Source organism: Leucopleurus acutus (assembly GCF_964270905.1).
Source record: "Leucopleurus acutus genome assembly, chromosome: 1".
Taxonomy (NCBI): Eukaryota; Metazoa; Chordata; class Mammalia; order Artiodactyla; family Delphinidae; genus Leucopleurus; species Leucopleurus acutus.
The window spans coordinates 73,968,767-73,992,577 of record NC_139142.1 but is presented as its reverse complement, the minus strand read 5'-3'; the positions used below and the strand labels follow the sequence as shown (position 1 = coordinate 73,992,577).

Sequence of the window (23,811 nt, the reverse complement as noted above, 5' to 3'; positions counted from 1 at the left end):
TCCCCTCCAGGCAGGTGTGTCTAGCAATAATTCTCCTTAGAAGTAGGGGAAAGAGGAGCAGACACTGGACACGTAGAGACCAGGAACTTGGTCGGGTACTTTACATGCATCATTTAATCCTCAGGACAAGCCTATTGAGTCAGATACCACTTCTCCCATTTTACAGAGGAGGAAACTGAGTCTCAGAGATACCAAGTGCGTCGCCGAAGTCCACACAGTATTAAGTGGTGGTGCAGATTGAACTGACTGGGCTGAACATAGTCCAGCCAAGGTGGTGACAAAGGCCTTACTTAAGGCTGGCTGGAAATGGAAGGGCTGGAAAAAATGGGCTGTTCTGAGACCGGCTGCCAGTAAGAAAACTTTAAAAATGAGCTGAAGGGTAATGCCTTTGGACAGATTGTGGTCACACCCTGTGTCTGGGGTCTTCAAGACCCACGAGTATGGACAGCACTCCTGGAGGCTGGCCTCTACCCCAGACACACGGCCCCACCCTTGGTGCGGAGCATGAAATAGCCCTATCAGAACAGCCCTGGTAGTTTGGAAGTGGTTTGTCGGGGTGCAATATGTGCAAAGCCTCAGCACCATATTCTTCCAAAGGTCTCTCCCCTCCATTGTCCCATGTGCCCCTCACAACCACCTCATGGAATCAGGAGGAGGAGGAAGTACAGGCATTTCTCTCTATTTTACAAACACAGAGACTAAGACACAGAGGGGTTAAGTGGCTTTCTCCAAATTCCACAGCTACTGGTAGGTAAAACTGGATCTAGAAGTCGGTCTCCTGTTGCTTAATCCAAGGGCTCTTTCCACTAATCCACTTCTGTTCTGTGTGCAAGGGGATGGTCTGCTCCTGAGAGGTGCCGCTGGCCCCAGGGACTGAATGTTGGCTACTAGGATGTGTGTGTCGGGCGGGGGAGGAGCAGAAGTGTGGAGGCAGCTCCTGACATGTTCCTTCCTAAGCTTTCCTTTGTTCACTTCTTATGAGTCCAGGGATAGGTGTTTTGAAAGCTCCCTCTTCGTGCCCCACCCTGCCAGACTAATGAGGGCCTGGGGGAAGAAGCAGAGACTAAATAGATCCAGGTGGAAATACAGAGCTGGGGGCCAGCTGAGGCCAGTTGGATTTGACAGTGTTCTGAGAACACCTCAAACTCCCACCACCTCTCTTTAGTGGTTTGGGGACCTCCCTGGCAGTCCAGTGGTTAGGACTCTGAGCTTCCACTGCAGGGGGCTCGGGTTCGATCCCTGGTCAGGGAACTAAGATCCTGCATGCTGCACGGCATGGCCAAAAAAAAAGAATGCCCTCTCTCCAGTGGTTTGGAACAAGTTCTGGGCTGAGTAAGATGCAGAGTATACGATTTTATGCTCGAATTTCAAAAACTGACTTTCGGATCTCAACTACAACTCAACCTCAATCCAGTCCTGAAACTTTCACTTCTAAACCAAAATTCAGTCAAAGGGGAAGAGAAGAGAATATTCACATCCTAAAAGCAGTAATATTTCATTCTTTCGGGACGTAGAATATGCTGCCCCTTTTCAAACTAAAAAATTGCTGCGTGAGATGAGTAATGAGAGAGGGAAGGGCCCAGGAGGATCAAAAGAACAGCCGAGCGGTGAGACTGAAGTACAAAATCGGAGGGCCTGGGGCTACAGCTAGATTCCGATGGGAAGGAGGCACATTTATGTCTCCAACAGGCCTTCTTTCCCCTAGTGCTAACTCTATCCCAATAGAACAGGGCTGCATATAGAAGTGAAGCTAAAAGAAACAATCCCTCACGTTCAAGTTTGTGATCTAAACATCAGGCAAAGAGAGACAGAAAAATGAGATCCCAGGTGCCACCAGTTCTTAAAGGCTTTTCCTTTTTTGGGTATTTTTATTTAAAGTCCTAGGCTTGGAATGAGAGGACACCTTTCAGCCCTCCTCTGTCCTCAACCTGTCCCCATGTGTGCTGTGCATGGATGTTGGGTCAGTGAGGACTAAAAGGGCCTCCTGGTAGCATCCCAGGATTCAGGACACAGTCACCCTGTCAACAGACCCTTCATCTGCCACACTAAACATGAGATGGGATTGCTGATAGTGCTGAAAGGTAATAGTAAACTCCTTGCCTGGCAGGAATTTATCAGAAGAGTCATCTGTAGGGCATTTTAAAGCCAGACGAGAAGAGGGCAATAGAAGCTTATAAAACTAGCTCGAGGGGTTAGAAAAACAATCAATATGGGAGAAAAACAAGGTTTTGGCTTTGGTCTTTAAGGTGCCGAAAGGGTGGTGGGGAGATAGCTAGGCAGTTCTCAGAACCAGGAATGGCTGCTGCCACAGGGAAAAGGGCGGTGAATGTACTGAAAAGATTCCATCTTCTCAGGAATGAGGAGTGTCAAAGTTCCACTAAGGTTCTTAGAAAACACCGCAGTGGAGACGAGTGAGCACTTCGATTCTCCTGCTTTCGTTCTGACATTTCCACAGTATGTGCCCCTCCCCATCACCCCAGGTGGAGGGTGGGAGGTGCAAGACCAACAGCCCTTTTCGAGGGTCTGACTACTTCCTGTCTCCGCTGATTCTTGGATAACGTGTCCTTCCATGGAGCTGCCGTAGTAGATGGTGAGGGCTGGCACTGGGACAAGAGTTCTCGTTTTATAAAACTTGAGCTCTCCCCATCAACAATCTTCATTTTGACCAATTAAAATGACAAAGATAAAAGTGGAAAAAAAATTGAATTATGCTAACCAAAACCGAGCACTACGGGATGGGAAGGAGAGGAATGCCTTGCCCTGATTCTAGGAAGCCACTACCTAGAAAACCAGAATCAGATGTCTCCTCCCCCTTAGCAGCCTCTAGAATTTCTACAGGGGGAGGAATGTCACTCAGAGCACAGCTGTGTACTGGAGCCCAAAGAATATTCACATTACATTTACTTAAAAGTGATGCTGGGTCTTCCCTGGTGGCGCAGTGGTTAAGAACCCTCCTGCCAATGCAGGGGACATGGGATCGAGCCCTGGTCTGGGAAGATCCCACATGCTGCGGAGCACCTAAGCTCGTGTACCACAACTACTGAGCCCCCATGCCACAACTACTGAAGCCCATGCACCTAGAGCCCATGCTCCACAATAAGAGAAGCTACTGCAGTGAGAAGCCCGTGCACCACAACAAAGAGTAGCCCCTGCTCACCTCAACTAGAGAAAGCCCGTGTGCAGCAACAAAGAGCCAACACAGCCAAAAATAAATAAATAAACAAACAAACAAATAAATAAATAAATTAGACTACAATTCTGCAGCCTGTGGAAGGAAAACCACATTCACAGAAAGACAGACAAAATGAAAAGGCAGAGGACTTTGTACCAGATGAAGGAACAAGATAAAACCCCAGAAAAACAACTAAATGAAGTGGAGATAGGCAACCTTCCAGAAAAAGAATTCAGAATAATGATAGTGAAGATGACCCAGGACCTTGGAAAAAGAACAGAGGCAAAGATCGAGAAGACGCAAGATATGCTTAACAAAGACCTGGAAAAATTAAAGAACAAACACCTAGAAGAATTAAACAAACAAACAGACATGAACAATACAATAACTGAAATGAAAAATACACTAGAAGGAATCAATAGCAGAATAACTGAGGCAGAAGAATGGATAAGTGACCTGGAAGACAGAATGGTGGAATTCACTGCCGTGGAACAGAATAAAGAAAAAAGAATGAAAAGAAATGAAGACAGCCTAAGAGACCTCTGGGACAATATTAAACACAACAACATTCGCATTATAGGGGTCCCAGAAGGAGAAGAGAGAGAGAAAGGACCCAAGGAAATATTTGAAGAGATTATAGTCATAAACTTCCCTAACATGGGAAGGGAAATAGCCACCCAAGTCCAGGAAGTGCAGAGAATCCCAGGCACGATAAATCCAAGGAGAAACACGCCGAGACACATAGTAATCAAACTGACAAAGATTAAAGACAAAGAAAAATTACTGAAAGCAACAAGGGAAAAATGACAAATAACATACAAGGGAACTCCCATAAGGTTAACAGCTGATTTCTCAGCAGAAACTCTATAAGAAAGAAGGGAGTGGCACAATATATTTAAAGTGATGAAAGGGAAGAATCTACAACCAAGATTACTCTACCCGACAAGGATCTCTTTCAGATTCGATGGAGAAATCAAAAGCTTTACAGACAAGCAAAAGCCAGAGAATTCAGCACTGCCAGACCAGCTCTATAACAAATGCTAAAGGAACTTCTCTAAGTGGGAAACACAAGAGAAGAAAAGGACCTACAGAAACAAACCCATAACAATTAAGAAAATGGTAATAGGAACATACCTATCGATAATTACCTAAAACGTGAATGGATTAAATGCTCCAACCAAAAGACACAGGCTTGCTGAATGGATACAGAAACAAGACCCATATATATGCTGTCTACAAGAGACCCACTTCAGACCTAGGGACACATACAGACTGAAAGTGAGGGGATGGAAAAAGATATTCCATGCAAATGGAAGTCAAAAGAAAGCTGGAGTAGTAATACTCATATCAGATAAAACAGACTTTAAAATAAAGAATGTTACAAGAGACAAGGAAGGACACTACATAATGATCAAGGGATCAATCCAAGAGAAGATATAACAATTATAAATATATACGTACCCAACATAGGAGCACCTCAATATATAAGGCAAATGCTAACAGCTATAAAAGAGGAAATCGAGAGTAACACAATAATAGTGGGGGACTTTAACACCTCACTTACACCAATGGACAGATCATCCAGACAGAAAATTAATAAGGAAACACAAGCTTTAAATGACACAATAGACCAGATAGATTTAATTGATATTTATAGGACATTCCATCCAAAAACAGCAGATTATACTTTCTTCTCAAGTGCACACGGAACATTCTCCAGGATAGATCACATCTTGGGTCACAAATCAAGCCTCGGTAAATTTAAGAAAACTGAAATCATATCGAGCATCTTTCCTGACCACAACGCTATGAGATTAGAAATCAATTACAGGGAAAAAAACGTAAAAAACACAAACACATGGAGGCTAAATAATACATTACTAAATAACCAAGAGATCACTGAAGAAATCAACGAGGAAATCAAAAAATACCTAGAGACAAATGACAATGAAAATACAATGATCCAAAACCTATGGGATGCAGCAAAAGCAGTTCTAAGAGGGAAGTTTATAGCAATACAAGCCTACCTCAAGAAACAAGAAAAATCTCAGATAAACAATCTAAACTTACACCTAAAAGAAGTAGAGATAGAAGAACAAACAAAGCCCAAAGTTAGTAGAAGGAAAGAAATCATACAGATCAGAGAAGAAATAAATGAAACAAAGAAAACAATAGCAAAGATCAAAAAAACTAAAAGCTGGTTCTTTGAGAAGATAAATAAAATTGATAAACCTTTAGCCAGACTCATCAAGAAAAAGGGGGAGAGGACACAAATCAACAAAATTAGAAATGAAAAAGGAGAAGTTACAACAGACATATCAGGAATACAAAGCATCCTAAGAGACTACTACAAGCAACGCTATGCCAATAAAATGGACAACCTGGAAGAAATGGACAAATTCTTAGAAAGGTATAATCTTCCAAGACTGAACCAGGAAGAAATAGAAAATATGAACAGACTAATCACAAGTAATGAAATTGAAACTGTGATTAAAAATCTTCCAACAGGGCTTCCCTGGTGGCGCAGTGGTTGAGAGTCCGCCTGCCGATGCAGGGGACACGGGTTCGTGCCCCGGTCTGGGAAGATCCCACATGCTGCGGAGCGGCTGGGCCCGTGAGCCATGTCCGCTGAGCCTACCCGTCCGGAGCCTGTGCTCCGCAACGGGAGAGGCCACAACAGTGAGAGGCCCGCGTACCTCAAAAAAAAAAAAAAAATCTTCCAACAAACAAAAGTCCAGGAACAGATGGCTTCACAGGGGAATTCTCTCAAACATTTAGAGAAAAGCTAACACCCATCCTTCTCAAACTCTTCCAAAAAATTGCAGAGGAGACTTCCCTGGTGGCACAGTGGTTAAAAATCTGCCTGCCAATGCAGGGGACATGGGTTCGAGCCTTGATCCGGGAAGATCCCACATGCCATGGAGCAACTAAGCCCGTGTGCCACAACTGCCGAGCCTGTGCTCTAGAGCCCGCGAGCCACAAGTACTGAAGCCCGTGTGCCTAGAGCCCCTGCACTGCAACAAGAGAAGCCACCGCAACGAGAAGCCCACTCACCACAATGAAGAATAGCCCCTGCTTACCGCAACTACAGAAAGCGTGCACGCAGCAATGAAGACCCAATGCAGCCAAATTAAAAAAAAAAAAAAAAAAATTGCAGAGGAAGGAACACTCCCAAACTCATTCTATGAGGCCACCATCACCCTCATACAAAAACCAAAGATAGTACAAAAATGAAAATTACAGACCCATATCACTGATGAACATAGATGCAAAAATCCTCAAAAAAATACTAGCAAACAGAATCCAACAACAAATTAAAGGATCATACACCATGATCAAGTGGGATTTATCCCAGGGATGCAAGGATTCTTCAATATACGCAAATCAATCAATGTGATACACCATATTAATAAATTGAAGAATAAAAACCATATGATCATCTCAATAGATGCAGAAAAAGTGTTTGACAAAATTCAATACCCATTTATGACAAAAACTCTCCAGAAAGTGGGCATAGAGGGAACCTACCTCAACATAATAAAGGCCACATATGACAAACCCACAGCAAACATTGTTCTCAATGGTGAAAAACTGAAAGCATTTCCTCTAACATCAGGAACACAACAAGGATGTCCACTCTCGCCAGTATTATTCAACACAGTTTTGGAAGTCCTAGCCATGGCAATCAGAGAAGAAAGAGAGGAATACAAATTGGAAAAGAAGAAGTAAAACTGTCACTGTTTGCAGATGACATGACACTACACATAGAGAATCCTAAAGATGCCACCAGAAAACTACCAGAGCTAATCTGGTAAAGTTGCAGGATACAAAATTAATGCACAGAAATCTCTTGCATTCCTACACACTAACAACAAAAGATCAGAAAGAGAAATTAATGAAACAATCCCATTCACCATTGCAACAAAAAGAATAAAATACCTAGGAATAAACCTACCTAAGGAGGTAAAAGACCTGTACTCAGAAAACTATAAGACACTGATGAAAGAAATCAAAGATGACACAAACAGATGGAGAGATATACCATGTTCTTGGATTGGAAGAATCAATATTGTGAAAATGACTATACTACCCAAAGGAATCTACAGATTCAATGCAATCCCTATCAAATTACCACTGGCATTTTTTACAGAACTAGAACAAAAAATTTTAAAATTTGTATGGAGACACAAAAGACCCCGAATAGCCAAAGCAGTCTTGAGAGAAAAAAAACAGAGCTGGAGGAAACAGACTCCCTGACTTCGGACTATACTACCAAGCTACAGTAATCAAGACAATATGGTACTGGCACAAAAACAGAAATATAGATCAATGGAACAGGATAGAAAGCCCAGAGATAAACCCACGCACCTACAGTCAACTAATCTATGAGAGAGGAGGCAAGGATATATAATGGAGAAAAGACAGTCTCTTCAATAAGTGGTGCTGGGAAAACTGGACAGGTACATGTAAAAGAATGAAATTAGAACGCTCCCTAACACCATACACAAAAATAAACTCAAAATGGATTAGAGACCTAAATGTAAGACCAGACACTACAAAACCCTTAGAGGAAAACATAGGAAGAACACTCTTTGACATAAATCACAGCAAGATTTTTTTTGATTCACCTTCTAGAGTAATGGAAATAAAAACAAAAATAAACAAATGGGACCTAATGAAACTTAAAAGCTTTTGCAAAGCAAAGGAAACTACAAACAAGACAAAAGGACAACCCTCAGAATGGGAGAAAATATTTGCAAACGAATCAATGGACAAAGGATTAATCTCCAAAATATACAAACAGCTCATGCAGTTCAATATCAAAAAAACAAACAACCCAATTCAAAAATGGGCAGAAGACCTAAATAGACATTTCTCCAAAGAAGACGTACAGATGGCCAAGAAGCACATGAAAAGCTGCTCAACATCACTAATTATTAGAGAAATGCAAATCAAAACTACAATGAGGTATCACCTCACACCAGTTAGAATGGGCATCATCAGAAAATCTACAAACAACAAATGCTGATGAGGGTGTGGAGAAAAGGGAACCCTCTTGCACTGTTGGTGGGAATGTAAATTGATACAGCCACTATGGAGAACAGTATGGAGGTTCATTAAAAAACTAAAATTAGAAATACCATATGACCCAGCAATCCCACTACTGGGCATATACCCAGAGAAAACCATAATTCAAAAAGACACATGTGTCATGAAGAACCTAGGGGTAAGACGGGAATAAAGACACAGACCGATTAGAGAATGGATTTGAGGATATGGGGAGGGGGAAGGGTAAGCTGTGACAAAGCGAGAGACAGGCATCGACATATATGCACTACCAAACGTAAAATAGCTAGCTAGTGGGAAGCAGCCGCATAGCACAGGGAGATCAGCTCGGTGGTTTGTGACCACCTAGAGGGGTGGGATAGGGAGGGTGGGAGGGAGGGAGACGCAAGAGGGAAGAGATATGGGAACATATGTATATGTATATGTATAACTGATTCACTTTCTTATAAAGCAGAAACTAACACACCATTGTAAAGCAATTATACTCCAATAAAGATGTTAAAAATATATATATTATTTGACCAAATTGCAGGCAAATGCAAAAAAAAAAAAAAAAAAAAAGACACAGGCACCCTAATGTTCATTGCAGCACTATTTACCATAGCCAGGTCATGGAAGCAACCTAAATGCCCATCGACAGATGAATGGATAAAGAAGATGTGGTATATATATATATATACAATGGAATATTAGCCATAGAAAGGAACAAAATTGGGTCATTTGGGGGCTTCCCTGGTGGCACAGTGGTTGAGAATCTGCCTGCTAATGCAGGGGACACGGGTTCGAGCCCTGGTCTGGGAAGATCCCACATGCCGCGGAGCAACTAGGCCCGTGAGCCACAACTGCTGAGCCTGCGTGTCTGGAGCCTGTGCTCCACAACAAGAGAGGCCGTGATAGTGACAGGCCCGCGCACCGCGATGAAGAGTGGCCCCCGCTTGCCACAACTAGAGAAAGCCGTTGCACAGAAACGAAGACCCAACACAGCAAAAATAAATTAATTAATTGATAAACTCCTACCCCCAACATCTAAAAAAAAAAAAAAAAAATTGGGTCATTTGTAGAGACGTGGATGGATCTAGAGACTGTCATACAGAGTGAAGTAAGTCAGAAAGAGAAAAACAAATATCGTATATTAACGCATATATGTGGAACCTAGAAAAATGGTACAGATGAACCGGTTTGCAGGGCAGAAATAGAGACACAGATGTAGAGAACAATCGTATGGACACCAAGCGGGGAAAGTGGGGGGGGCGGTGGGTGGAGTGGTGGGATGAATTGGGAGATTGGGGTTGACATATATACACTAATATGTATAAAATAGATAACTAATAAGAACCTGCTGTATAAAAAATAAATAAAATTAAATTAATAAAAAAATAAATAAAAATAAATTTTTAAAAAGTGGTGCCTATTATATACAATCTTTAGTGTAACTATTTGATTAATATATATCTACCCCACTAAGACTGCAAGCTCTGTGAAAGCAGAAACTGTATTGCTTACCTGTGAAATGTCACATAGTAAACACCCTATAAATATTTACCGAATAAATGATGTCTGATGTCAATCTAGAACTGATCTCCGCAGAGCAATTTAATATACCTGTTTATCTGGAGCCTCCAAAAGCTTTGAAATATGTCAAGTGTGTACTGTAGGCAAATGAGTAAAGCAACCTACTCATTTCACTGCTGAGCAGACTGGCTACTATTACCATCTCTAATTTATGGGGAAAGAAAGTGGGGCAACTATTATTCTCATTTTTCCAAATGGAGAAAATGAGGGAGATATTATTATTCCTATTTTACAGATGAAGAAACTGAGACCCAGAGAGGTTAGTTATTTGCCTAAATCACAGGGTAAGTTAGTAGTAACTGGATTAGAACCTAAATCTTCTGTCAGAGCCTTAAGCTTTTCCCTGAAAATTGTCAATTTTACATGCTCCACCCCATAGTCAATGAGAGTGGTTCACAGAAGATGCTTATTAAAGAACTGGAACACAGATCTGACTCTTTCCTTCTATTGCAATACCACATTCAATGATGACTTACAAAATGTTCATGTCCATTACCTTACGTGATTCTCACAGCTACTTTCTTGGGTGCACAGGTCAGGCACTATCATCCCTATTTACCTTTGCAAAGACTGAGGTTCAGAGAGGCGAAGAGCCTTGATCAAAGTCACATACTGCATAGGTAGCAAGGCCTGGACGAGAGGCATGACCTTGGACTCCTGGCCCAAGGGTTCCTCCTACTCCAAGCTGCCTCTCCTCTAGAAATTACACAACACACACCTTAACTGCAGGGCTTTTAAACTTTACACTGTCCAAATGAGGGTTATCTGGAGTGGCTTTGAAAGAGGAAAACTGGGGTCTTCCCTGGTGGTGCAGTGGTTAAGAATCCACCTGCCAATGCAGAGGACACAGGTTTGAGCCCTGGTCTGGGAAGCTCCCACGTGCTGCGGAGCCCGCGCACCCCAACTTCTGAAGCCCGCGCACGTAGAGCCCATGCTCTGCAACAAGAGAAGCCACCGCAATGAGAAGCACACGCACCGCAAAGAAGAGTAGCCCCCGCTCGCCACAACTAGAGAAAGCCCACGTGCAGCAACGAAGACCCAACAGAGCCAGAAATAAATTAATTAATTAAATAAATTTATAAAAAAGAAAAAAAGAAAAAGGAGAACTGGGAAAGGGCTTTTCCACCTTGGCTATGAACCTTTCTTGATGAGAGGTTGGAAGAAAGTTGATTATGGCAGGGATTTTTTTTTCTCCATTGTTTTCCTCTTAGGCTCATCATCTACAAAGCCATTCAAGAATGAGATGCCCAACTGCCTGGTAGAGCCAAGGTACTGGAGGTCAGGGTTTCAATCCTCTCTTTCATCCACTCCAATTGGGAAAATAACCATCTCATCACATAGATCTTCTTTAGTGAAAAATCAGTCCTAGAATGCCTGGACGATGAGGTCCAGCTTGGCTTGTTCTGGCAAAGAAAAGCCAAGTGAACCACTCCATTAAAAAGGGGCCAAGGCGGGCTTCCCTGGTGGCGCAGTGGTTGAGAGTCCGCCTGCCGATGCAGGGGAAAAGGGTTCGTGCCCCGGTCTGGGAAGATCCCACATGCCGTGGAGCGGCTGGGCCCGTGAGCCGCGGCAGCTGAGCCTGCGCGTCCGGAGCCTGTGCTCCGCAACGGGAGAGGCCACAACAGTGAGAGGCCCGCGTACCGCAAAAAAAAAAAAAAAAAAAAAAAAGGGGGCCAAGGGGCTTCCCTGGTGGCACAGTGGTTGAGAATCTGCCTGCTAATGCAGGGGACACGGGTTCGAGCCCTGGTCTGGGAAGATTCCCACATGCCGCGGAGCAACAAGGCCCGTGAGCCACAACTACTGGGCCTGCGCGTCTGGAGTCTGTGCTCCGCAACAAGAGAGGCCGCGATAGTGAGAGGCCTGCGCACCGCGATGACGAGTGGCCCCCGCTTGCCACAACTAGAGAAAGCCCTCGCACAGAAACGAAGACCCAACACAGCAAAAATAAATTAATTAATTAATAAACTCCTACCCCCAACAAAAAAAAAAAGGGGGGGGCCAAGTTGTATCAGTGGGCAAGTTGTCACTAGAAAAACTGCTGGAATTGAGAAAATCCACATTTGCCATGAATAACTGCTGACTTCACCTGTGGGCAAATACCCATGTGATTCATATTAAGGCCTTACTCACCTCCAGGCCTGTCCATGCTGGAATGCTGTAGCCATCAAAGAATTTCCTAGGGCATGGAATTACAGACTTCTAATGCCCAAGAGACTCTCAAATCCAAAAGGCTTTGGCCTTTCCTACTGACTCATGCTCCTCTTGGAATCTAGCCAGAGCTTCTCCTGGCCCTTGGAGGTTCTGTCCTTTTCTATGATGTCCAGAGAAAGCCAAGGTGAACCTTCTTTGTGCTTCTCCCACAAAGTGGCTGGGAGAGTCTCAGGATTTTCAGGACTAGGGGAACAGCATGGAAGTAGGGTCAGCATATCGAGGCCAGGCTTTGATCCTCATGGCAGGCCTGGAATCTCACCATGCCTCTCACCCTGTGTCCATTTCCCATCAGGACTGTACAAACAGCTACCTCAGGGTGACGGCTGGTCACGACTCCAACACACACCCTGTGGTGTTGCCATCTCCTGCCCAACAGAGATGTGGAAGGCGCTCTAGGACTCTGCTGGTTCGGATTCCATGCTAAAGAGTGAAATGGGTGCTAGGCTTAGAGTCGGAGGAGCCATTGAGTTCTTGCTTTGCCACCCATAAGCCGTGTGACCTGAATTTTTCTGAGAGTCCCTACTTCATCTGTTAAATGGGAATACTTGCTCCTGCCTTGCCTACCTCACAGAGTTGTTGTGGGGATGAAATGCGATCACACATGCGTGGAAACATTTTATAATCTGTTTAATGCCAGCAAATATAAGAAGCTACTAGGATTTAGAGCCGTAGGGATAGAAATAATCTCTAGAAGACACCAATAATGGTCTTGCTTTGGACGTTTGGTTCTGAAATAGCACTGCAGAGCCAGGACCATGAAGCATTGTCTGGGTACAATTTTTAGATGCCACAGGTAGGTGGCCAACAGGTAATTACATCTCAAGAAGTATTTATTGAGCACCCACTCTGTACATGCTTGCTTCGAAAAGTAATTGGGAAGCACTTATTCACACATGGACTTTTAACATAGATGGAGCCAACCACCATCCACTAGCCATTTAACATAGATGGAGCCAACCACCATCCACTAGCCATTAAAAGACAGGCATCCTGGCCTGAGGGGCTAAGAGTGCTGAGCCCTCAAAAATGACCATTAAGGATTCACATCGGGCTTCCAGCATCTCCCTGTCTGGTTGGGAAACCAGGCACCAGCAGTGAGAGGCTTTGTCTGCATCAGTGGTTCTCATCCAGTGGCAATTCTGCACCATCTCCCCACCCTCAGGGGACAACTGGTAGTGTCTGGAGACATTTTTGGCTGTCACAACTGGGGAGGCGGTGCTACTGGCATCTAGTGGGTAGAGGCCAGGGATGCTGCATGGGACAGCCCCCCCTAAACAACAAAGTATCTGGCCCAAAAGGTAATAGTGCCAAGGTTGAGATCAGCCTGTCATCATCTGGTTAATTCCTAAAGTCCTTTTCAAATCTGAACTTAAATGAGATTTGGGTGCTTGGTGTTTTGTTTGCTTTTTGCTAAGTGCAAAAATTTATTGTTCATGGGAATAACTCATTTTTAAGCTAAAAAATTTTGTTTTCAACACACAACATTAAATTTACCACCTTAACCATTTTTAAGTGTATGGTATTGTTAAGCGTATTCAGGGACTTCCCTGGCTGTCCATTGTTTAAGAGTCCACGCTTCCACTGTAGAGGGTGCACGTTCGGTCCCTGGTCAGGGAATTAAGATCCCGAATGCAGCCAAAAAAATAAAGCATATTCACATTGCTGGCAGACAGGTCTCTAATGTATGATCTGGCTTAGACTGACTGCTATTTTTCAACAAATACTTTCTAAGCACTTACCCTGTGCCAGGCTGAATACATGGGGATGTGAAAATGAGAAAGACTCAGTCCCTGCCCTCAGGGAATCGTGCAGAGAAGTGAACATGATGCATGTGGACACAGAATTGACACCACCAGGGACAGCAGAAGTTGCATGAGCGCAATTGTGACTCATGACAAGATGTTAGGGATGGAAAAGGTCACCGATGGAGGCTATTCAAAAAAAGCTTCCTGGAACAGGGGAAGCACAAGAAGCTGATTGAGTAAGTAGACTCAAGTCAACAGAGAGAAAAGGAAAAGCATTGGCTGCTTGATAAACGGGTCAGACTTGGGCTGAATTGGCCAGTTCTTCCCATCACCCAATCAACCTAATCTAATCTACGTTTCTAAACCAGAATTAATGAGTGTGGAGGTGGGGTGAGAGTGGGGATTGGGGGAAGAGGGGGTGGTGGACGATGAGCTTAAAGGAGAGAACGAAACTAATATTTACTGAACATATACCATAGGATACCAGCCTTATTTTATTTTACTTATTTATTTTGCGGTACGTGGGCCTCTCACTGTTGTGTCCTCTCCCACTGTTGTGTCCTCTCCCACTGCGGAGCACAGGCTCTGGACATGCAGGCTCAGCGGCCATGGCTCAAGGGCCCAGCTGCGCCACGGCATGTGGGATCTTCCCGGACCGGGGCACAAAACCCGTGTCCCCTGCATCGGCAGGCGGACTCTCAACCACTGCGCCAGCAGGGAAGCCCTACCAGCCTTATTTTAATACTCCACAAGAAATTTCTATTTTACTGATAATTAACTGGTTCCAGGTTACCAAGCTTGTAAATAGGGAAGTAGTTTAAAAATCCAGGACTATCTCCAAAGCTCTTCCTGTTCTGTGATATCATCAGTGGTTCCTCCCTTTCCACAACATGCTAATACAAATCATGGAAAAATTCATTCTATGCTTCCTACTTCCAGCATCAGGGCCCACCTAACAAACGCCTCCTTATCCCTAAGGCAACCTGACCTGGCTGTATCAGCTGCTGAGTCAACACCCTATGCAGAATTGTACTCTAAAGAGGCAGCTGAAGAACGTACGCATCTCACAGATGTACAAGCAGACACCTTGAAAATCTATATATACTGAGAAAAGTACACTAACAATTCTGCAGCAACGGAACACCCTCTGGGTAATCGGCCTTCACAATATGCTGCTCAGTGTGAGATGGCCCAGAACATCTTAAGGCATAATGTGAAATCCTTTCCCCAGGAGTGACATCACTGGTAATGCTGAAGATATTTACAGCAGGGAGCAAACCAATGGGAAGACTCATGACCGTGTGGAAGGATGAGGGATGAGATGCAATCGATAAAGCTTTTCAGCTCAGACTTCATTCATTCTATAAATGAAACAGCTTAAAATAGACTTGAGAGATAATTTGGCTTCTTAGAAGGAAAATTTACTGGTGCTTAGCACAGGGCCTAGCACATAACGCTGAATGAGTGTTTGCGAAATGTTAAAATATGGGCCGACCGGATCCTATGACCAGCAGTCCCTACCCCTGAGCCAGGGAGCTGTCTGCACTTTGCCATTCCAGATGTCCAGGGAGAAGAGCTGGTGGGGGGGTGAGGGTGGGGAGGGCTCTTTTGCAGGCAAGTTCTGGGAGGGGAACAAGGCATGATCCTTCTTGCTCTGTACGCTCAGCTGGGAGTTAAAAATTAGAAGGGATGGACTCCTAACTTTCTGTTGTTTGGGGTGGTTCAGAATATATTCTTGGGATTATTTGCTCATGCCTGCTTTTTTGATAACCCCTCACCACCCCCCCAAAAATAACAACCAAACAACAAGAGCAACAACAGACATTCCTGAAGCGTTTCTTTGCAGGTAGCTGTGCTGCTGGATTAACCCTCAGAGGAAAGCAGAAAACCTTGCTGGGCAACTTGAAAGCCTCACCCAGTATGCCCCATACCTCCATGCCACTTCAGTAAGCCGATTTCATTCAGAAAAAGTGATATATATGGTGCTGGCCTCTCTGAGAAGGTCATCTGATCTGGGTACAGGGTGTTTTTGTTGTTGCTGTTTTTCTAAACAGAATGGGCTGTTTGTTTCTGTTTCTTGGAACATATTTTTTTACCTGCTGGGTTTCTATTTTCTTTCCCTAACCTAAGTGTCTCGTGCTACTCACTTATTCTGCATAACTCTGCTCTTTGAGAGAACATATTGCAGCCCTGACAGTAGCAGGCTCAACCAGCTTGCTCCTCGAGCTCCTTGGTTCCTGGCACGAAGCAACAAGATCCCTGGTTCCAGCCGCCCTGAGCTCCATGCTGTGGAGCATTTTGATTAAGCCCAGTGGCTTCAGAGTTCAATGACCTGGATGGGAATCCTGGCTCTGCCACTGTTCAGTTACTTATTCATTCAATGCCGTCCTTTCTACCACAGTACTTATTTCATGGGATTAGATGAGAATATCCATAAAGCACTGATCAGGTACTATGAATTGGGTGCATAGTAGTGCTCAGGAAATGGTAGCTACTTATATTATTATTATTACACCGCTGGGTATAGCGTTTCTCTATTCGCTAAGATGTGTTTGTTTTGACAAGTGTCCAAGTTGGCTTCTGTCTCAGAGTTTTCTTTGAGAACAATGACAGTTTTAAACATGCTTTCATCATGAATGAACCAAATGCTAATCCTTCCATGTTTAAAAAAAAAAATTGAAGTACAAACTCGAGAAGCAATTTTCACACTCCAGCCTCTGGTTAACATCCAATTGACATTTTGGGGATTAGGAAGCTAATACATCAAATTAGAGACTAAAATGTAAAATTTTCTAAAGTGGTGTAAAAACACACGGGTCTGAAAATCTTTTGGACTTGAAATGTTTCCAAATCAGTCCAGTGCCATTTGAGTATGGTTATACCTATAGCCACACTTCTCTGTTGACAAATAGCCTTTAAAAGAAGTTTCCCCCTTAAAAAAAAAAAAAAAGTATAACTGATTCACTTTGTTATAAAGCAGAAACTAACACACCATTGTAAAGCAATTATACTCCAATAAAGATGTAAAAAAAAGAAGTTTCCCCCCAACTTTTCCAGCATCAGACATCCACGGTCTTTCCAGACTCCAGTGTCAGGGTTATGGTCCTGCATGTCCCACTGTCCCACCACACAATACACACCAGCCTCCCTCCTGCCTCTCTTGGTTACCAATTAGAAACGGGGAATGGCTAAGAGCTTTGGTTGTGGAGTCAGACCATCTCAGTAGTCGGTTGTGTGATCCCAGACAAATTACTTCCCAGCTCTGTGACTCAATTTCCCCATGTTTAAAATAGAGTTATAGAGACTTCCCTGGTGGCACTGTGGTTAAGAATCCACCTGCCAATGCAGGGGACACGGGTTCAAGCCCTGGTCCGGGAGGATCCCACGTGCTGCGGAGCAACTAAGCCCGTGCGCCACAACTACTGAGCCTGCACTCTAGAGCCCTCGTGCCAGAACTAGTGAAGCCCGCGCGCCTAGAGCCCGTGCTCCGCAACAAGAGAAGCCACCGCAATGAGAAGCCCACACACTGCAACGAAGAGTAGTCCCCTCTTGCTGCAACTACAGAAAGCCCGCGTGCAGCAACGAAGACTCAATGCAGCCAAAAATAAATAAATAAATAAAATAAAATAAAATAGAGTTATAATACCTATTTCCATAGGACTGTAGTCAGGATTAAATAAGGTAATATATGTAAAGAGTTTATAGCACAGGAACTGGCATTTAGTAAGAGCTCAATAAATACTATTTTTTAAACATCTTGTTAGCTGAAAGAGAGTGGTCTAATAGCTAGACCTGCATCCAATATTGCTCTGCAGCAAATATACCAAGGTACCCCTTAAACATACATTGTGTTAAAAACAAAATGGTCTAACAAATCATGAATCTTTTCTGTAGGCTCTGTAGCTGAACTAGTGCCTTCAGACCTAGATTCTGGGTGCATACCTAAATACATAACTGATATAAAGTGACCTAAACAGCCAGGAACTCTGTGGGCACCTCTACCATGGCTGCAAAGAATGCTGGTCCAGAGAGGAAAGGTGTGCATGTGGGAGAGTTAATGGGAGCGTGGTCTGTGCTGATCACATCCTGCAGTAGCTGAGCCAGCGCACCTCAGGCTCCCCCACAAGTGTTCCTGCAGCTGTACCAGAACGGTACCTTCTTCCACTCCCAGCCGATTGCTCAGTTCTCATTTATACTGGGACACTTCCTCACCTGGAATGCAACACTAACTGCTCCATCTATAAAAACAAATAAGGACCTCTGCCCAGGATCTAAATGAAAACACCTCTTTTAGGACATGAAAATTAAAAGAGTAGAGAACAATGCTTACAAGCTTGATTCAGGATTCAGACAAGCTCTAGGTTTGAGTCTTCAATACTTTTCAGCTGTGTGACCTTCAACACGTTGCTTGTCCCTCTGAGCCTCTATTTTCTTATCTGGATGAAGGGCGAGGAAGTGCTTACCACACGGGATTATTGTGAGAGATAAATAAGACAATGTATGTTTGGAAAGTGGACAGTGTCTGGCACATAATAAGTGTTTAATAATGACATCTATTAACAGTAGCTTTGATAGCATCAATTAATGAATTTTGCTGCTCCTTCATACTCTCCTTAGATTTGGGGGAGACTCCACATTCATGGAGAAATCTAAGTTCACCTGTTGCCAACAGGTTTCCTTGGCCAAGTATGTGGAGAGCAATAGCCTGGTTAGATTAGGGCAGAGGTGATGTTAAAAAATTAAAAACAGGTCAACCTCATTTCTAAGTTGATGAAATTATTCCTGGCTTAAAGATTTTCAAGCCAGGTTCCCAAGAGCCCTTCAGATAAATACTTTTTATTACTACGCTCTTCAGAGTTTTGTCCAAGGCTCAATTAAATTCAACAATCATTTGAGTAACTGTTTCATGTCAGGGACACTGCTGAGCACTAAAGATTCAGAGACGTATACGACACATTTTTTTGCTCGAGGAAATCACAGTTTAGTCATTTTCCGTCTACCTACCAAATCTCCCAGAATTACCTTCTCTACTCCATCTTTCTCCATGTCCTTCAAGATGCTTCTTAATCTAGTTCTGGGTGAGAACTTCTCTCTCTTTGTGCTTCTCACCATTCACCTAACTTTGTCCTCCTTACACAGCTCAACCGTATCATAAATTTTCAATGTTCTCTGTCTAATGTATATAAATCTCATCTCCCCAGTCAGATTATAAATAATTCTAGGGCATGAGTCTTCTATTAGTTCATTTTATATTCTTGTAACACCTGCCATTTTGTTATTCCTACTTTAAATCATCAATGATGATTGTGAGTGAAATTTTATGAGGTTTTATGGAACATAGTTTAACTTATCCCTCTAAGTCAATTGGATATGAGATAGATTTGGGGCAGTTGCTACTTTCCCATACCTCATGACCTTAGGAAATTTCCTTTCTCTTTTTGCCTTCAAATTCTCTTCCTTCCACAGTGTTGACAGTGCACACCAGATCACTGAATTCCATGTGAAAAATGCCATTTCTATTTTTGCATTTGGTCTTGAAAAAACTTGAATCACTGTCATCCACTCGGAAACCCCTCTAGAGGACAGGGCAGCTACTCAGCACATTTGTAAATCAACAGCCACACAGGAGGGGAAATGGAAAGGATTTCATCTCCACATCACCCTAAAGGGGAAATGTGTATCTCAGCCTAAATGGAGATACAATCGTGACTATTAACTGTACAAGGACTCTTGCACTTTGGAAAAATATCCTGATTTCTCTGAAATCACATATTTGGGATCTCTTTTCACCATAGACTACCAGAGTTATTATTCTGGTTGCTATAATACCAATGGGAGCATTGGGACTATTCTTACCGTGAAGTGCTATCCATGAGGCTGTGGACAAATCAGTAGTAGCATTCACCCAACTAAAACTATATCTCTTATACCTGGACACTCCCATTTCTTCATAGTCTTAGACAAATGATAAAGACAGAGACAAAAACAAGCTCAGTATATAGGAGAATATTCTCTACCTTTGAAAACCTGCACATATGTAGGGGTGGGTGAACAAGGCTGAGGCAGGAAGGAGGTCTGACTGTGCTTGTGTGTATGTGGGTGTGCACTCTGTGGATAAAACAGAACCTTCCCAAGGCGGGAAAATTCTTAATCCTCTCAGTCAAACGGGTGAAAGAGGTAACAGGCTCTGGGCTATTTACAGACCTTAAATTGGCATGTGCTATACATATTGAGTACTTTGCTGATCTCATTTTTTAGAGCAATTGAAATAAGGGAGAGACAGAAAAGGTCATGAGAGATTCAAATCATGACTATAATTGTTTAAAATAACATTACCTTTCTTAAAACTGTAGATGCCTGGAAAACCTCCCAGAGTCAGAGAATTAGATAAAGTGGGATTCCACTTTGAAAGCAGAGTGGAGATAATGTGATGTATGAAGGCTGGGTGTAGAGGTGAAGAGGACTATCTGAATATTGTACTGATTTGATTTGATTTAAAGGGTGTTCTCCAGTGCCACCATTGCTCAGGTGCCAAAATGCCTCTGTGCTACCATGAGGACCATTGGGTTATCCAAGTGCTGTGGGCACCAGGACACTACATGCCTTCAAAAGGAAGTCTGCACAGAAACCTATCTGTCCTGACTGTCCCATGCCCCTTTCTCTGGGAAAAAGGTAAAGCCCTCTACCAAAGACAGCAGAAGAAACTCTCACCCTCTGGAGTGAGGACAGTAATGACCCATTGCCCATCGATCTCTAGGGCCTCTCTGGAAAGAGGAATATGTGTTGTCTCGAGATGGAGCCATGTTTGGGACCCCCTGCCCGGTAGAGTACAGTTAGGGGGTTGGAGTGGCCTGCACTGGCACTCTTGGGGACACTCAGGCTCCCCCAGTTTCAAAGCCTCCCAGCCGGACTCCCCATTCTAGTTATTCCCATTTCCCTTTGAGAACCTCACAGGGTCTTCCGTGGGTGTTAAGAGACGTGGATGTTACATGGACTCCATTAAGCAACGAGAGAAACTGCCAACTACACATTTACATTTACAGAAAAGCAAAATCTGTCTCTTCTTTTCTTCCATAATTTATTTCCTCTGTGAAATGGGAATAACAGCCCTATCACATGTGCTTTGCCAAGAGAAAGTGCTGTATAAGGTGTAAAAGCTATAGAAAGGCAAAGCATTCTTATACTGCTGTTTGTAGCTATTTTTATTATGACACACCCCCTAGGCCCATAGTCTCATATAATGTAAACAATGAAACAGTGACTAAGTATGTCTCAAAAGCCAGTCCACAGCCTGCTAAGGAGATGGCTGCAGGAAAGCCTGTTAAAAATCTAGGTTCCCCAGCCCTACCTTAAGTCAGCTGAATCAGAACCGTCAAGTGTGGAGCCCGGAGACCAATATTTTCAACAAGCTCCCAGGCAACAATGACCATCAGCCAGATGTGTGCCCCTATTTGCTCCATTCCGTGAACGCTGGACAGAACTTCTCAGCCGGGTTTGGAGGAAGAGATGTATGACATACAGCACTTCCTATACCTCAAACTTGACCAGTGGGAATAGGTTACAGCACAGGTGAATGACAACTCTTTTCTAAGGGAGCAGGAAGTAGAAATAGTGCTTTACGGGGGTTGGGGGAATGAGGGGTTAAGGTTCTACAAGAGGACCTCCAGACGGGGAGGAGTGGTCGGTGGGGAAAGGAATTGGACTCACCTACAATGATACCACAAGCACTGACCAATCCAATCTCTTTCTTCAGGGCCACTCCGCCCCCTGCAGAACTCTCGGGGCTGGCCTCCGACTCGCTCCCACCTGGGTGGTTCTTTCCAGTGTTGTTTCGGTGCCTGGCTCCTTTTTCCATGTTTCTCAGTAGGATTTCAACCTCCGAAAGGTATCTCTCTTTCTAATGCATATGGATGTAAATATATTTAGAGAGAAAGCCTTTCAAATGGAGACGTCCTTTTCCGTGATGTGATAAGGACCACTCCTACCCTCTTTTAAAAAAAAAAAAAAAAGACCCAGGCAGATAAAAGAGAAAAATGAAAATATTCCTACTCTGCCGTGACACTTTCTTGTCACTCGTGCTTACAAACAAGGAAAGTGTTGTTGGGGGCGGCAAGGGGGAGGCATAGATATTTAAATATAAAAATAGAACTGTACCAGCTACTCCGGCTGGAATTCTCCTGAAAAAGGATGTAGCTCTTCAGAAACCAGGACCTTTCAGCAATGTGTACCAGGCAGTGGCTTATTTCAGATGCTTCAAAGAGGTAGTCCGGATTTCCCTCAGCTCTTCCCCTAAGAAAACAGATTGTCTTTACCTCCCCTTACCCTTTTCTTTTATGATGAGGATAAAAGTAGTTTTCATTAACTGACAGGAAAAAAGGCAATCCTCCCGTACTCTCTTCTCTCCCAGAAACAACGTGGACCCGACCGGTTTGCTCTAGGTCCTGTTTCCACCTGGCGTGGGTTGCTTTCCCCTCTCCGTCTCCTGCCTTCCGCTTTCTCCAGATGTCCTCTTCGGTCTCGCTTGTTTTCTTGTCCCTGTTTTCCTTCTTCCGATCTCCGTCCTCACGGCACAGACTGCCCCATCTCCCGTGGTTACAGGAGAGTGGCTCTGGCACAAACGAACGTGTTCCCCTTTTAGCGAGGGGTTTTATGTGCTGAGCTAGCTCCGCCCCCCACCTCCTCCGTTCCTATCCATCCTCTGTCTCCTCCTTTCTGTTCAATGTAAATAGCAGCACACAGCCGCCAAAGATCACCGAGAAGATGGATTAACAGATTTCCCTTTGTAATCGATAGGCTCTCTTTTCTCCATCTTTCTCTTTGTAGGTAGTGGAAGTATTAAAAATCCTCCCATGTCGACCGTTCCGGGAGGGTTTCATGAGCTGGTATAGCATTACAGGTCTTTCAGCAGATGTGGGCTTTATAAATAAGGCACCGGTTGTGCAGACACTTTAGTACCATCAGAAATACACTGGCGAATGTATTAAAATATTTATGTCTGGAAGATTTGAGGATACAGGAGAGAAGGCTGTAGGGACATTATCTTCAAGTATCTGAAAATAGGAGGAAATTCAGGGTGGGAGAGGGGAATGGAAAGAATTAAGAATAATGGAAAAGAGGTTCATTTAGTATAATTGTGAGCAGCTGTGAAGAGTAGCGTGGAAACAAAATTACCCAGAAGAGGTGGCAGCCTCAGCGTTCGCAGCTCTTATTTAGTGTTATCTGAAACGGGGCGGGGGACGGGGGGCGGGGGGGGGGAAAGACCCCCACTCTGGTCCCAGGAAAGAATGACACAAAATCTGGTGGAATGGGGCCTTTTACAGCTTCTAATATTTTTGCATCTATAAATTATTAGAAAGGCAGACTGGAGTGGGAGTGGGGAGTTATAAGCACCTCGCTGATCATGAAGCAGATTGTTTATGTTAAGAGATGACTTATTTCCATACTGATACTGTATCTTGGCTTCTGTGAAGAATTTTACCCAGAAACTACTGCCTTATGTGAGAGCAATGACATCTATTTATAATTGCAAAGTACTCTGAAAAAAACAGCAAGAAGCAATATAGCAGACAACACTGTAAGTCTAAAATGAAATTATTTTGAATCTGTATTACATACATTATGCAAAAGCACTTGATTTTAAAGTGGGTCTAAAAAATAAAGTTCCCCAAGCTGACCACTAAGTACAGAAATTGGCCTCACTTTTTACAGAATGTTCCAAAAGATTTTGGATTTTAAGGGAAGTAAATAATTCCTTAAAATGGGGATTGTTGAGCTATTGTAGGAAGGGCTTTTCCACATGGGGTAAAGTCCAATCAGCAATCTTTTCTACTTCGCCCCCTTGAACACTCAGCAAGTATTAAGAGGTTTCAAAGTTTAGGAGTTCAACAGCTTCTCCTTCTGCAGTTCAAGATATAGCAAATTGAAAGCCTCAGCAAAAAAAAAAAAAAAAAAAAAAAAAAGTGGGGGTGGTGATGTAAAAAGGATTTTTAACAAAAAGAACAGACAAAGCAGGGAATATATAGCACAGAACTCCATGGGAGGGGA

At 43.5% G+C, this 23,811-nt stretch overlaps 1 protein-coding gene across 1 annotated transcript in view; it reads right to left on the bottom strand.

Moving 5' to 3' along the window:
• Positions 1-22,373, bottom strand: part of SLC7A8 (solute carrier family 7 member 8) — a gene marked incomplete at its 3' end in the record, with an annotated part of 57,013 nt that extends 34,640 nt beyond the window's left edge. Inside the window, exons 1-2 of the mRNA XM_082836355.1 lie at positions 22,254-22,373; positions 21,475-21,664 (exon numbers count right to left, since the gene is read on the bottom strand). Of these exons, the coding sequence (XP_082692481.1) occupies positions 21,475-21,622 (148 nt within the window). The 5' untranslated portion in view covers positions 21,623-21,664; positions 22,254-22,373. The remainder of the gene's footprint in view (positions 1-21,474; positions 21,665-22,253) is intronic.
• Between the last annotated feature and the right edge of the window lie 1,438 nt (positions 22,374-23,811).